Genomic DNA, 16,526 nt, shown 5'->3' with positions numbered 1-16,526 from the left:
ATGAGAAATTTTAAGTGTATGTATACTCGAAACATTAATATTTAAGTTCAACCACAACCAAAGTCTACCACCTTTTGCTTTAATTAAAAAAAAAGTAGAGGTAGAGGTTTAAATACATGTTAGTTTAAATTTTCACTAGCATTAATTGATAGGATATAAGTACGTATATGTATAACATGATAACTACAGTATCACGAGAATATTAGTGTGACATTGATAGTTCAATAATATTGTATACGTATTATTTCTAGTGGAAGAAAAAAATGTAGGTAAAAAATAATACTAACTTGTATTGAATGGTCGAAATAAGCAAACTTGTGAGCATGTCAACCAAGTTGATCTTCTTCTTCTATTGGCTAATGATAGACTTTATAACTTTTTAGTTTACACAGTTACAAAAATATACTCTCCGAGTTGATTTTTTTTATTCTCGTAGATCATTCAATTGATAGTTATAATATCAGAAAGTCATTTTTTTTATTCGAATAGAATTGGAGTCAGTAAGTATATAGCTTATCGTTTATCGAAAACATGTATATAAAATCACAAGGAGTGAGAGTCATATGAGAGGGGGTCTCCTATATTATTGACTCTCTTGGCTTGTTCGTAGATTTCCTTCTTTTACAATATGACTCTCCTAAGTAAAAAAATTATTTTCGTCCATGTATATGAAACATACACTTACAACTCATTAAAAAAAATTATATTTTCATAAATTTTTAAATAATAAAATCGTAGAATTCATTTTTACTTGTTAACTAAAAACGAGATAACAAAATAGAGTATCTAGTAAACATGGGGTAAATTATGAATATACATGCATTTAAAACTTTTAATACACATCGGAATGAGGACTAGTGTTAATTATGAACTAAATCGATAACATACCAAGTAAAACTTTATAAATGAGATCTGTACGTTTCGTTGATTAAAATAATAAAAATTTACTCGTATGAAAATTTAAACTCAATGAAAAATCTAGCACATTCAAGACTATCCATACAAAAATAGAAATAAAAATTGACATGCAAGTTCCCATGGTCCACAACTTTTTAAGTTTGCAGCTTCCAACTTGAAAACAACAATAGTAGCCAACAACTATAAATACCAACCTATTATCTTCATCATTTTACATCCTTACCATACATTATACATCTCAAGTCATTTGCATTTCTTAACAACACATAATTTTTCACAATATTCATCTCAAAATGGCACCTCATGGAGAGACTAACGTTCGAAACCTTAGCAAACCACCTCGTCTCTCTAACGACGGCCTAAAAAGGACGATGTCTGAAATTACATACGAGTGGATGAAGAATGATGCAATTATCGATGAAAACCTCCCTCCAGTACTGTCTGAGGTAGAAAGCGCGAAATGTGAGTGTTGTGGCATGAGTGATGACTACACATCTGAATATATCGATCAAATTCGAAAAAGATATTTAGGCAAGTGGATATGTGGGCTTTGTGCTGATGCAGTAAAAGAAGAGGCCCAAAAGAATGGAGGAAAAAATGAAGAAGCATTAACTACTCATATGAGTGCTTGTAGCAAATTTAACAAATTTGGTAGGGCTTATCCAGTACTTAATCAAGCTGAGGCAATGAGACAAATGTTGAAGAAAAATACAAAGGGAGTTATGAGGGCAAAATCAATTAGTCCAAGGGAAAGAATTATGCAAAAGAAGAGTGGTGGACTTGCTAGAACTAATAGTTGCATCCCTGCCATTACTAAAGAAATGAGTGACCTTAATATAGTAACCTGATCGAGCATCCTTGGGTTGTACCTTCTGCAATAACGAATGTACTATATAGACCTCTTACTTTTCTGTTTATGGCTGCTAAACTCCTTCTACCCTTGAAAAGGATTTTGAAGTTTGTATTAGTTTTTAACCTTTTTCTTGATCAATGTGTTTCATATATCTCCAATGTGAAAAAAATATGATGATTTGAAGAAGCACGGGATTAAAAAATACATAGCATAAAGGTACTGAGTAGCATAAGTTTTAACAATAAACAAGTTTTCAACACACACAACTAGTTCAAAATGTTGATTCTGAAAGGAAAATATTTAAGGGTTCTTAGGTATTAGTGTACTGATCCCTTTAAAACAGATCTAAAGAACAGTAACTTAGACAAATGACCAGTTGACAAACATGAAACAGATGCAATGAGCAGTATCTTCTTCATTCATAACTTTCCATGCTACTGCTCTCTCATAAGATATAGGTCTGCTCATGCTTGACAAGCAAATTCCCCCTTGTAGACATGCAAAACCCTGTCAATCAGTAAAGTACAATTAGAAACTGCAGTGGTCATGATCATCTGTCTTCAAGCAAATCTAATTATCACTATTTATTTTAAAAGGGCATGCAACTCGGTACAATAAGATTTGGGAAACCCTTACTTGCTACATTCAATACTTTCGATAGAAAAGGAGTACCAACCTGTTGCATTATCTGGGGGAACTCAGTGCAGAGGTTCTTCTTTCCATGATCATCAAATATTTTCTCCAAGGTAATATCTTGAAGTGCAACCAAGGTTGTCTCGAGCATGTCAAGACCAGCCTGATTTGCAAATGTGAAAACTGGCAAAGCCTGCAGAAATATTGAACTCACAATTTCATGTACTCGAATAACTAAAAAGTCTACTGCAATTAACAAGCAAAAGAATATCAACAGAGGATGTGGGAACAAACCTTAGCGGAGCAGCAGATAATAGCATCTGAGTGATGCCATAGGCTTTTGAGGATTGATTCACTTCCTTGATCAGTATTCAATTTGAGAAGCTCCACGCCCAAAAAGCACCTTCAGAGAAAAAAAAATTAACCATTACAAATATTGATGTTAAATATTCAACTCAGAACTTGATTACATGCAGACAAACATCTGTTCATTTCCCTCCTAAACGTCCCATAGAAAATATTGCTTACGAAAAAAAGGGGGATTGAACAATTTCTAAATCAGAGGAAGGTCAATCATTTGTTTTGATGAACCAACTTCTGAAAAATTACACCCGTGATAATCTAACCATTATACATTTAAATAAACTTACGTTCCAAGAAAAGCACAGCAGTTGACTGAGTGAAAAACAGAAAAAAACTACTTAGTGTGCTCCTATGTTAGGCACACATGCAAGAATATACCACATACCTGTAACTTTGGCAGATCCAACGAGCTAATGTATGTGCTTCAGGAGTCCCCAATGGCAAACGAAGACCTCCATGAGAACCCAAATGAGATGGTGAAAGTGCTAATGCAACTCTTTGAACAGATGAAATAATGCTTCGGACATACTGTCGAGCCATTGAAGCAACACTCTCTTGCATGTGGCTTTCAAAAGCAAATTGAAAAGCAATTGTCATGACAGATCTTGATGAGCCACCACTAGTGTGAAGATCATTGGCTGCTTTGTTTTCCGCTGGGCCAGTCTCAAGAGCAGAAGTAAGATCAAGGGTACGATTTGGACTGGACGCTTCCTGCACAAACGAAGCATATTGGTAAAAACATTTGAGGATAATAAACCAAATGAACAAATATCTAAAAGAATAAGCACTAATAGGTGGATACAAACCCTAACCTTTCCAGACTCGAGTGAAATAATGCGAAACCCAGACGGAAGCAATGGTGCATCATCAGCAAAAGAGGCATCAATAGGAGCAAACACGAGTTCGGCACAAGTTCCAACAGCATTTTCATCCATTCCACTGCATAGCTGCATAATTTTCCTCAGATTAGAAATTTATTCAATTCAAAGAAAGATATTGTAAAAGTTTCACAAGTGAGGGGTTGCGCAAGACATTGAGAATGGCCAAGGTGACAAGAGTGAGTTGCTCTGATGTAGCACCCCTCGCTTCCAAGCTTAAGGTTGCGAGTTTGAGCCACCAAGAGAGCAAAAAGGTGAAAACTTCTGGGGGAGGGGTAAAACAAAAGAGAGAATGGCCAAGCTTAAATTTGGACAGCAAAAGCTCTCAACTTACACATGTGCAGAGATAAAACTTACTTGCAATAGAAACATATCTCGTGGCATTATCGCGTCCTCAGGAGAATGACCTTCCAACTTAATGACCTCCAGCAACTATAAGCAAAAAAGAGCACATTATCAGCAAATAGGCTGAGAAACCACACAAAAAAAAATTATTCAAACAAGTCCAACTGGAACAGTTCAAAAAAACTAGGAATGCCAACAGTGCAGATTAAAAAGAACTACTAAGCTTGCCTCTTCATGCTCAACAGTGTGAGCGAGTGGAAGTATCACTTGACCCCCGAAGTTACCAACTCGAGCCCCAGGTAAGCTGCAGGGACCAACTTTAATGGCTGCAGCAGCATAAGCATCTATATTGTTGTCTGCCCATTCAGATCGATGTTCACGTAGGAACCTGAGAAGAATAGCCGGAGGCACATTCTGCACAACAAAAACAAGACAACTGTGTTAAAATGAAAAAAGCAACATGGACGGCAGCCACCCCTCCTCCAATTATAACACAAACAGGAAACATTTACTTATCCACTTAAACAAGTAAATCAGCAACTAAATTTTATAGTTTCAGCATCAACATATTGAATAAGCAGACCTGTAGAAGCATTGATGCTTTTGCACACATAACCGCGTTGCTCATAGGTGAAAATCCATTCGCAAAAGGAAGGTTTAAGCCCATCAACTTGTCAGGAGAAGAGTTCACAAGGATGGTAACATCATCCATTCCATCACTATCCAGCATTGACCAGCCCTCATCAGCTATACCATTAAGAGCCTCATTGAAGCCTCTGCCAAAATAATTTTAAGTTTGAGTGACAGAAAGAGTAGAGAACATTGAAAACGAATCCATCAAAAAGTAGGTCATTCAAACCTGCTCAGCCTCTGGCTTAATGCACGTAGAGCTGCGGGTCGTCTTCCCCAGTTAGTAACATTAGTCTGTGAAACCTCCTGTGCAATCTGCCGGAGGTAGCGTAGTGCCTGCAAGGAGGATGTATAAAGTCACCAGAATGCCAACTAACCTTGCAGTATAGAATCAATTCGAGTAAATGTTCTTACAGCCACTGTCGTCTTCTGAGCTAGCACTGCTGATGACTCATAAAGTGGGCGTAAGACTTCAGGCACACTCCATGCCTAACAATCATAATAGTGTCAAGTAAACAACAGCATAACTAGGCAGTATGAAGAACAGGAAATATGGACAATAGCTTTACCTCTAAATTCATATGATCAACAATGTGGATAATTGAACCACCCCCCTCACAAGGTCTAATCAGATATCCACTAGGTAGGATTTCTGCTCTCACAAAATTCTGAACAGGTGGCATACTTGGACCATTTTGAGTATTTCCAAGTGACCTTTCACACACCTGGGTGTTATAAAAAATTTGACATGTTAGTTCATGAAGCATGTGAATGGACAAACATATAGTGTGTGACCTGGCAGATACATAATTTTATATTCGAAAAAGAGTAGGCATAATGAAACCATACCACGAGACTGCCATCATCCATAACAGTTGTATAACGTAAGAGCCAGAAATCACGGGCAGGTGCCAACGTTGTTGGTGCATAAAGCTAAAAAACAAAAAAGTTTAAAGTTCATCAAGAAGGTATAAAAGGACTGAATGCACAAGCACGAGAAGCAACAGTACAGTAACCTACCTGCATGTAAAGGAGTTCAATGGTTCCACCATTGGCAGTAGGCAGCACATTGAGAACTTCAACAACCCGGCAGTCACGATACCAAGAAGGTCGATCCTTAAGGATTTCGGAGACCTAGAGGGATCTCAGACAATTAATTTCATATCACAGTGCCAGAAACAGAAATTTTAAAACAGATAATTAGCTTACCCTCGTTGGCTCGAGACCAACCAGGCCACAAGCTCTTGCTGCCACGCCAGTGCAACCATGAGAAATAGCAATGATTCCAATGGAATCCGGACCAGGCTATGCATTTCAAGAGAGAGATGATTAGAAAGAGTTGAACCAGTACTGAGTATCTGTAACAGAAATAATATAGCTACAGAAAAAGGAGACTGGAAAATGTCTAGCAATATATGAACGCCCTCATGAGAAGTGAAGTACTGTACCACCAATTTGCCATCACAACTCAAACAAAGCCTGAATGATGACAACTTTTATCATAAATATGAGCCTCTGAAAGAACACTGATGCACTATATAGAAATCCCAAAACTGTTGTAATGCAATTTTGCAATATTTTTATACGATAATTATAACTGACAACTTCAAAAGAGGCCAACGGCACGTATACTTTCTTTCGTGGACCTACTAAATCAGGCTATAAGATAAGATACAGTTTTATACTAATTGATGGACTAGTAAGAAGAGCTTCCATGGGACTAAAATAAAATATAGTATTTATATCTTTGGTTGATATAGTTGACTAAAGGAATTGTCTGCTGTTTGGTTATTTATTGACATCATTAATGAAGAAAGTTGAAGCAGCCAACATGCATTCGCTTTAACACTCAGTAGATTGCTAATACAGCTACATAGTATAGACGTGAATGTATTTGCTAGTTATCTCTTCAATTACATATGAGTTCATTAGATTAGTATTTAACTAATACAAGAATGCCAAGACAGAATTTAATAATGAACATTTGTCATAGCATATCTGATTAATTGTGCTAAAAGATAAATAAATCAATCAATAAACTTACCTCTATCTCTAAGGAATGTCTGTAAACCATATGAATCTCTGTACACAAATTCCAGACATTTGGACTCGTAATTGGTCAAATACGAAATAAATTGTCTTTTTGTACAAATTTGGTCATCTTATCTCTAATATTAGAGGTTCTTTACAAAGCATAATATAAATGTATGCTTGGTTTTAAAATGCACAAGGATTTGTTGCAATAATACCCTTGGCCTATTTACACTATTTTCTCCAATTTAAATAACAGTTCTATAATACCTCCCAAGTCAGTTTTCTGTGACACGATTTCCTAATTAGTCCATTCCAAAAAATGACACATATATTTGGAAACATCTAACTATAAACTCATATTTTACCCTCAAAGAGAAAGCTTTTTTATTAGTAACATGTATGTAATGCAAATATGCCATGATGAATACCACAAGTTCCAAAAATGTTACAGTCACACAAAATGTTGTGGCATATTTAAAGAAAACAAATTTCACAAATTCCCCTTTTTAACTTAAACTGCCTTAAATTTCGAAAGTTCCCCTTTTTAACTTTAACTGCCTGACGATGCAAACTATGTCACATAAATTTAGACGGATGGAGTAATTAATTTAATTTTTACAGTTAAAAGGCATAACTTTAATTTTAAAATACCTTCATTCCAGGCATTTGGACCCACTCAACAGCAGTTCCAGTAGCCTTTGAAAGAAACTCTGTTAAAGTTTCTTCTGCAATGGACAAAAGTCTGGAACAAAGCACAAATACATAGCCATAAGCCACAAACACAAAAAACAAGAGAAATGGTTACAAAGCACTATGTTTAAAGAAGAAAAGGACCCAACAACTGCTTTTTCACTCACTCACCCTGCAGGACTAGCATCCCTCGGCGGATGCTGAGATGTCAAGTGGTGCTGACCACTAGTCACTACTGAATCACAACTGGTATCTTTCGTAGCAAGTGGAGTCTGCATTTCAATAAAGAAATTATGAAACTTACAGTTCAAATTAAGCTACGTTGGTTTGAAGGGAAAGAGCAAAAATGGTCTTAAAGTCTTACACTGTGACTTTGCCTGCGAAAGTAGCCATTTTCATACACCAGTTGAGAAACTTGCTTCTGTAGTCTATCATTTTCTTCCATTAATAGCTTGTTCATTGCCGTCAGCTTCCTATTCACAGACTGAAGCCTTGACGCCTCTTTCCTCTGTTTCTCCCTGCATCTATATTTAACCAAAAAATGGAAACAAAAAAAAACAGAAATTAGCTATACATGGCTACAGATGGTTGAAAATTCAAAAAAAAAGTGTTTTTGGAGTTCGTTGAAAAATGGTTTTTGGGATTTGATGTTGCGTTTAGACATGCATTTAAGTTGAAATTTTTTAAGTTATACTAGTGGAACCCAAAAACTTGAAACTTGGAAAGAAATTGAAAAGAAATTTCAAAAAACTGATCAAATATCATGAAGGAGCCTGTCATTCATACATTCTTAGCAGGAACAGAAGAAAATGAAAAGGGAAATGCAGATTGTTGAAAAAAAACAAATAATGAAAGAGCAATTTTGTTTCAGGGAACCCCAAGAATGGAGCTTTTTCATCAGCGAGTAAGATTTATCAAGAAAAATTGTTAAAATGGATTAAAAAAAACCACCAAGGCTGGGTTTTTAAGTAGCAAAGCTTCCTTGAAAGTGCAATTTTGCATACAAGTAAAGATTAAACAAGAGAATAAATGACATTTATAGTACCTTCGATTCTGGAACCAAACTTTGATTTGCTTAGGTTCAATGTTAGAGAGGATAGGACATTCTCTGATAAGCTGCTGACGGCGCATTGAACTTGGTTTAGGACAATCATGATAAAGCCTCTCAAGGGCTTCAACCTGCTCAGGTGTATACCGGACATACTTTCCGTTATCCAACACCACCGACTTACCATCCTTGCAGGAAGCCATTTTTTCTTAAATCTTACAAACTTGAATGCTTTGCCCTTAATGAGAGAGAAAAAAAAAACCAGCTCTGTTACTCTGCTTCTTCTTCACTTTTGTCTTCACAACAATTCACCTTTTTTTAACATTATTCTTATTGGGAGCTCTGAACAAAATGAGAATGTCTTGAAGTGACCTTTTCTTGGTAATACTAAAAGAGAAGACCAATTTACCAAACTGAAACGGCACTAGACAACTTGTATCTTTCGATTTCAGAGCTTACAATAAACTACTAAAAATACACACTTTCCTTACTTATCTTTCACCATTACCAAAAAAAAAAAACAGAAGAATCAAAGTATTCTTCAAGAACTTAAAAACAATATCTTTAACAACATTTCCTTTGAATCTTGAAACAAGATAAAAAAAAAAGTGTGAGAAACACTAAAAGATCAAAGCTTTAGACTTCAAAAGATAAAAAACACACAAACCCAGAAACAGATCTTCTTCATGTACCCAAAAATTGAAGCATCTTTAAGTTTTTCAACAAAAAGTAAACCAACCCCATGAACCACCTACAAAATTTTCAAAGACTAGAGAGGAAGATCTTGTAGGCATGATGAGATATTATCAGAAGATGGATCTTGGACTGGTTAACAATGAATGAAATTGAGTTGAAAGAGGTGTAAGTAAATGCAAGAGAAAAAAAAAGATATAAACCCCGGATTTGAGAGCGACCCAGAGAGAGAAAAAGTGAAAAAAAAAAGTCTTTTTATTTGGATTTGGGGAAGTGGGTATCTTCACACCATTGTATATCAATGGTGTCCCTCTGTCAACTTCTTTCGGCTTTAGGTACAGTGGGGGTGGGGTAGGGGGTGGGGGGTGGGGGAGGATATTCTCACTTCTTTTTACTACTCTTTTCAGGCCAATCACCTATACTATACTACTGCTACTAATACTACTCTGCTGACCTCTGTTCGTCGCACCAGATTTAGAATACTTTTGATTAAGACATTTTATGACCATTATACCCTTGTACTTTTTTTTAAAAAAAAAAGTTAAAATCTCTCTTTTATTTCTTTAAATTTATATTCAGTTAAATCAATACATTTTAAATTGGGATAAAGAAAAGAAAATTCACTTGTGCAAGTTAGATTAATGAGATTGATAGTTCAATTTATGGAAAAAAAGTTTTTCTACCTCTATGCAAGATGTGATAAAATTTGTGTACACACTGCGATTCACAAATTCTATTTATGAAAATACAAATAATATGTTGTTATCGTTGTTATAGACAGATAATGTTTAAGCTTTTACAGTAAGATATTTCTTCTGTTTTTCATGTCAATACACGTGAAGTTTTTCTCATCATATGGTAAGTCTCGTTTCGACATAGCTAATGATATCTGTGTCAGAACAGTTCACGTCTTTGACATGCGTTTTTCTCCTGATTTTGCATGAACGTAGGATGTTTCGTGTGTCGTATCTCCCTTTATCAGACTTTTCTGTCTGTCATCATTTATACGTGTTTTCTGTCGAACAAATTGTCTGATCAATTTAAAGTTATTATGACACTGAATTATTGAAGTATTCTTTAAGTTTCATATTCAAGGGATAACATATAAATACGATTTTTAACTTGATTTCAGCGTACAATTATGCCCTCCAACTTTAGTAGTACATAAATAAACACTTAAACTACATGTAGACGCAACGTAAAACACAAAATTGTCATGTAGAATGTCATGCAAGACAAATGTGTTTGCTTATTTACATCCAAAGTCAAACGTCATAATTGTCAGCTAAATCCAAATTAAAATTATATTTATGTATTATACCGTAAAAGATACTCACATAAAATTCTACATATTCAACAATGCAGAAGCATTTTGTTTCTAAAAGGAAGAAACCTCTCGTTATTTCACGTTAATTAAAAATATCAAGTTTGAATTTTTTAAAAAAATCTTAAACATAATATTTTTCATTTTAGTGAATCTGACGTGATATTTTATTAATATAAAGTAAATAATGAATAAACATAGAAGGCCTATAAAAAGGGTAAAGAATAGAAAATATATAATGTATTATTATTATTATAAATAAAAGAGAAGAAGAGGGGCAAAAGAGGAAAATGTGAGTAAACTATGTAAAGGAAAGAAAAGGAGAGGCATGGGAAGTATGCGTGGGGCAGAGAGGACAAAATGATGAGAATTTTTGCATGCGCCTCGATACTCTATTTATTTATTTTTTTCTGTTTGTTGCTACGCATTAGCCACTACTTTACGTATTACCCTTTTCTTTTTTTTTTTCGATAAATTATTATACACTTCTATCTTGTACTAATACAAAATCAACTTTTCTACTAACTACTCCTACGTTAAAAAGTTTTAATTTCATATTGAAATTTTTAATTTTTATGATTGAACATTAATAATAAGTTACATGAAAAGTTAAAAATTATCAAAAAGAAAAAAAGAAAATCCACACTAAAATCCACATTCATTTAAAGAAGAATTATATATATATATAAAATATATTCCAATATGTAATTTATTAGCCATAATTATATAATACCAAATGGACATGCAAGTTAGGACATAAAAGTGACAGAAGTAAGATTGACATGGACAAGAATCATGTCACTCACTAAACAACACATATGTATGACAATTAGGACAAATATTAGATAGAGACCAGTTGGTGGATCCGACTTGTACCTCCTCCTAACATGATCCATAAATTTCTTATTTTCATATCATACTTATCTTTATTAATTAATCTTATCTGGCTATCTTAATATTATTTTTATAAATATAAACAAACTTTGGTTATAAAAATTATGATTGTAATGCAGAGAGTATTATAAGCAGAAGAATCAAATAATGATGAGATTATTTAAAGCGAAATGGATTCAAAAATCCCTTTTTAAATTATTTGAAAATAATTAAAATATTTTTAATTTATAGTTTAACTCAAAAATAACTTAATCGTCAATATTTTGGTTCAAAAATATCTTTAAATTATTCAAAAGGAACAAATAATCCTCCGTTCATAGTTTGACACAAAAATGTCCCTCCGTCTATACTTAGGTCAAAAAATGTTCTTATTGTTATTTAATAAATTAAAAACGCTCATATATTTCAAATAAATGTGTTACTCCCTACGTTTCAATAAGAATGACCTAGGTTGAATTTGGAACGAAATTTAAGAAAAGAAAGAAGATTTTTTAATCTTGTGGTTTGAAACTAAAGTTATGTCAAATGTAAGACTGGTCAACGGAACGGGACATACCGGTACCGTTTCAGTTCGTCCCCGATTTGTCCTGTTTCGGTTGCTTATGGAACGGGACGGGATAGTCTGAACCGGTACACGAAACGGGACGGAATTGTGATTTCGTATCGGTGTACCAGTACCGATTCATCCCGGTTCCGATCCGGTTTACTTAATATATATTAATTTTTTTATAATTTATATTTATATTTATATTTTATATAAATCATATTTTATATTTTATATAATTTCTATATATTTTATATTTTGTATTTTATATTTATATTTTTTAATTTTCTAATTGTTTTATCCTTATTTCAATTTAATTTTTTTAAAATTACAAATTTTATTTATTTAATATTTACAAGACACAAGTTATAAATATAACTTATAAAATAAATATTAATGAATATAAGTAATAACTTGTAATATATATAAACTTCAAAAGATTTAAATTTTGAAAACTTTATTAGACTTTACTTGCAAACTTAATATAAAAATAATAAAATATCTTTAAAATAAACTTAACTAAAAAATTATAGTATAAATTTTAAAACTATTAATTTATACTTAGAAAAATTAAAAAAATTATTATATTTTCACAATCACAAAAAATATCATCCCGTTTATCCCGTCCCATTCCATCCCGGTCCGTTCCACTTCGTTCTGGTTCCATCCCGGTATATAGTGGAACGGGACGGAACCGATTATTCATCCCGATAATTTCGATCTGGTTCATCCCGGTACCGGTCAACATACCGGTTAACAGGTTCCGTTCCGGTCCGGAACGGTACCGGTTCGTTCCGATCCGGTGAACCGGTTCCGGTCCGTTGACCAGTCCTAACTCTAATGTATCAAAATGTCCTTAATCTTGTGCTCTTAAATATGCCATGTGAAAAATTAAAGTTATTCCGTTCGTCTGAAATTGTTTGTCATGTTGCACTTATCAAAAGTCAATTTGACTAATTTTTAAAAGTAAATTAGATCATATTAATTCAATATTTCAAACCAAAAAATTAGATATTCTAAAACTATATAAAAAGTACTATAAATTATAATTTTTTGCATATTAATATGATAAAAAAATACATCTTAAATTATTAGTCAAAGTTTTTATGGTTTGACTCTAAAAATAGAAACCATGACAAATAAAATCGGACGGAGGCAGTAAAATATTGTCAAAAAAGAAAAGAGGTCATTGTTTTTAAAATAGTCTAAAAAGGAAATAGGGTCATTCTTTTTTAAATGGAGATCAGTAACTTTTCTTTATCATATTCTTTTTCTACTAATATTTTCGTTTAATTAGCAAATGTTTATCTTCCTTCAATTCCGGACAAAATAAAAAATAAAAATATTTCTTATTTTATCATTATTATTTTAATGATCGATATACTATGATCTTTTATACATGACATATTATCTATCGAAAAGGTGTATGAAGTTATTCTATTTTAATTGATTAAATGAGATTAAGAAGGAAAAAATATTTCCTACATTTTTTTTTGTTAAAGTGATTTTAAAAGAAAGAAAAAAGAACAATGTTCTTTAATAGTAATATTTATTTTAGGAAAAAGATGTGTTTAAACAGAAAAAATATATATATTTATGGGCATTTTTGGATCAAAATATTTATTTAAAAATATTTTTGAGCCAATATATTGATGATGCGGACACTTTTGTGCCAAACAATAAACAAAGAATATTTTTATACGTTACATATAGTTCATAAATATTTTTTCTCCTTTTTCCATATTTAGTAGTTGACACAATATTTAAAATCATGTAAGATTAAGTATTATTAAGATTGGGTGCTTAGTTAGTATATTTGTATGAATTAATTGTTTTGTTTAGGCTTATTAAATATTTAGTGTATTTGTAATAATATTTCATATAGATAGATAAAATGTTTCAATTATACACTTCAATATTGAAAATAATTTAAAGAGCAACCAGTTTGGGAACTTTTGATTCATTTTATGTGACCATAGGGATGGAAAAACAAGTTTATTCTTATCTCTAATGTTTTATTATTGTATATAGTTGTTCATAGATAATTGAAATGAAGTGAAAACTTGCTATATTTTAGGTTTGTCTTCTGATGATCTCCTGCTTGTGTTACTCCTTTCAATATATTTTCTCATTATTCAATGGTTGCTTGGGTTTTGCTCCACCCCGGAAGTATGACAACACTTAACTATCTACTAATTTTTAAATTTTGATTTTCATACCTTCATATTGACGATCATGTTATCAACAGTTAAAGTTATGTTATTTTCTGTAAAATCACATCGTATTTATAACTATACCATCACGTTCATTAATATTTCATATATTCTTTTAATTTTTTTTTAAAGATATAAGGTGATTTTTTTTCCTTAAAATACAAACTTGTAAATTAATTTTTTATATAAAAAACATGAAATCATAATATGAAGTTACTAAATTATAATTTTTAAAAAATTGAGATTTCATTTTAGGAAATAAAATCCCATATTTAAATATTAATTTATTCTCAATTTTTTATATATAAAAATAACACTACACACAAATTTGAGATGTTAAATATCAAGTTATAAACAAACTTTTTAATAATAAACTACTTATAGCATATTATTATCAAGTTATAGCATATCAAGAAATAATATATTATTCTCATTAATTTTCTAAAATAATAATTAACTTATTTAAATAATTCAATTACCTTATTTAAACCAATGTAGTTAATTAAATTTATTATTTTAAGTTACCTTTTTTAAACAAACTCTTAATTAATGTAATTTAAATTAAATGTTATATAGTTACCTTTTTTAAGATAACTACAAAATAATATGGATTTTATCTCTAAAACAGTTACATTTTTTTTAAAAAACTGTAAAACGTTATCTAAAAAAAAATAATTTATATTTCCCAAATTTTTGTTCTTCCCCAACTCTTTTTCAAAATCATTACCTCTGCACGTCTATCAAAACTTTTCACCATAATTCGCATGCCTAATTTATTTTCACCAAATTTTCTCTCAAAATCACTTATCTCTTAACAGTCTTCTTCAAGAATTCTCAAATATTTGCATTCAAATCTTCATTTTTAGCACTCAAATCTTCAACTCTTGCGATAAACAAACCGTACAATGTCAAAAAGAGGCAACGAAACCTCGAGAAAAAGTAGAAGATTGAATGAAGAAGCAAGCTCAGACGATTTTCATGCTCCATCTTTCAAAATTTTATCACAAACACAATCTCAACCTTCATCTGTTAAAGTTAAATCTAGATCAGGGAAATCAACAATAGAAAAAAAAACATCATTGGAAAACGAGAAGAAGAGAAAAGGGAAAGAAAAGAAAAATGTAGATGAATCTGAGAAAAGGACAAAAGAAAAAGAAAATAAGAGGAAAGGAAAAGAAATCGAGGAATCATCAGATTCTGAATTTGATTTTGTGGAAGAGTTGATAAAATCAAAATTCAAAAAACCAAGAGCATCTGAAATCGATACTTCACATTTACAAGAAGAAGAAGAAACAATTATACCCCATAAAAGTTCAAAGGTTAGTAAAAGTTAATTTTTTTAAAAAAATTTATGTTCTGTTGTTTTTATTTTCAGTTATTTGGGTATAAAATAGTTAAAATATAAATTTTGTGTAAATAAATAATGTATGAATTGTGTATGATTCATTGTATGAAATTACAGATCTCTTCATATTACAATATCAATTGCTGAAATATGTATTTTTATGTATGATTAACTGTATGAATTGTGTATGATTAACTGTATGAATTGTGTATGATTCACTGTATGAATTTTGTATGATTCACTGTATGATTCACGGTATATATAAAATGTGTATGAATTGTGTATAAATTTTTTTGTATCAAGTTTTTTGATACTGTTGAATAGTAATATCCATAATTAGTTATACTTTATGTTTTGATTTGTATATTTTGGTGTTGAATATGTTGTGTATGAAAGAATGTTGTAAGTTTGTTTGAAATGTGTATGATTATATTGTATTATGTTTTGTATACTATGTGTATGAATTATGTATTTTTCAATATTATGTTGTAAGTTTGTTGGAATTGTGTATGATTTACTGCATTATGTTTTGTATACTATGTGTATGAATTATGTATTTTTCAATATTATGTTGTAAGTTTGTTGGAATTGTGTATGATTTACTGCATTATGTTTTGTATACTATGTGTATGAATTATGTATTTTTCAATATTATGTTGTAAGTTTGTTTGAATTGTGTATGATTCACTGTATTAGTTTTGTATTACATGTGTATGAATATGTGTATGATTAATGTATTTAATTTTTACAATTTTTTAGGAGAAGAAGACACAAACACATTTGTCTTCATGTATTAACATGAATGCGTTTTCGGATTTGTTGACCTTTTTAGGTCAAAATAAGTTTCAACAATTCCTAGATGAAACATCTTTTGAATTTTTTTATAATTTGCATCACATTAAAATCAATGTCAATTGTTGAGACACTTATTTAATAATGGGGAATGAAAATGTTAGGGATGACTTTGGCATTATGGAAAATCAAAGAATGATGAAGGCGCAATCAGTGAAAGTGAAGTTACAGGAACAGTTGCTAGCAAGAAGGGTGGACCTCGAACTCATAAAGAACAAGTTATGGACACCACCAATTATCCTACTCCAAAATTCCGTATCAGGAAGTAG

The 16,526-nt window shown here is 31.7% G+C and overlaps 3 protein-coding genes across 3 annotated transcripts; 2 read left to right on the top strand and 1 right to left on the bottom strand.

The window, feature by feature from the left end:
• The first annotated feature begins 1,211 nt into the window (after positions 1 to 1,211).
• Positions 1,212 to 1,766, top strand: LOC104646537 (uncharacterized). The gene has a single exon (XM_010320229.2). It carries the CDS (start codon positions 1,212 to 1,214, stop codon positions 1,764 to 1,766), a length of 555 nt encoding a protein of 184 aa, XP_010318531.1.
• A 199-nt stretch (positions 1,767 to 1,965) lies between these two features.
• On the bottom strand, positions 1,966 to 9,494 carry LOC101257548 (homeobox-leucine zipper protein ATHB-15). Its single transcript, XM_004235602.5, has 18 exons — positions 8,390 to 9,494; positions 7,709 to 7,868; positions 7,516 to 7,616; positions 7,306 to 7,396; positions 5,830 to 5,925; positions 5,641 to 5,754; positions 5,470 to 5,553; positions 5,190 to 5,345; positions 5,035 to 5,109; positions 4,850 to 4,956; positions 4,574 to 4,766; positions 4,219 to 4,404; positions 4,003 to 4,077; positions 3,580 to 3,714; positions 3,153 to 3,478; positions 2,699 to 2,807; positions 2,448 to 2,597; positions 1,966 to 2,278 (listed from the first exon to the last, which is right to left on the bottom strand). The coding sequence occupies exons 1-18, from the start codon at positions 8,593 to 8,595 to the stop codon at positions 2,132 to 2,134; spliced, it is 2,511 nt and encodes an 836-aa protein (XP_004235650.1). The 5' UTR covers positions 8,596 to 9,494; the 3' UTR covers positions 1,966 to 2,131.
• A 5,471-nt stretch (positions 9,495 to 14,965) lies between these two features.
• Positions 14,966 to 16,526, top strand: LOC138347717 (uncharacterized). The gene is made up of 2 exons (XM_069296032.1): positions 14,966 to 15,379; positions 16,392 to 16,526. The coding sequence occupies exons 1-2, from the start codon at positions 14,966 to 14,968 to the stop codon at positions 16,524 to 16,526; spliced, it is 549 nt and encodes a 182-aa protein (XP_069152133.1).

Source organism: Solanum lycopersicum, chromosome 3 (genome assembly GCF_036512215.1).
Source record: "Solanum lycopersicum chromosome 3, SLM_r2.1".
Lineage (NCBI taxonomy): Eukaryota > Viridiplantae > Streptophyta > Magnoliopsida > Solanales > Solanaceae > Solanum > Solanum lycopersicum.
The sequence above is the reverse complement of the archived record's forward strand: the minus strand, read 5'-3'. Positions and strand labels throughout refer to the sequence as shown.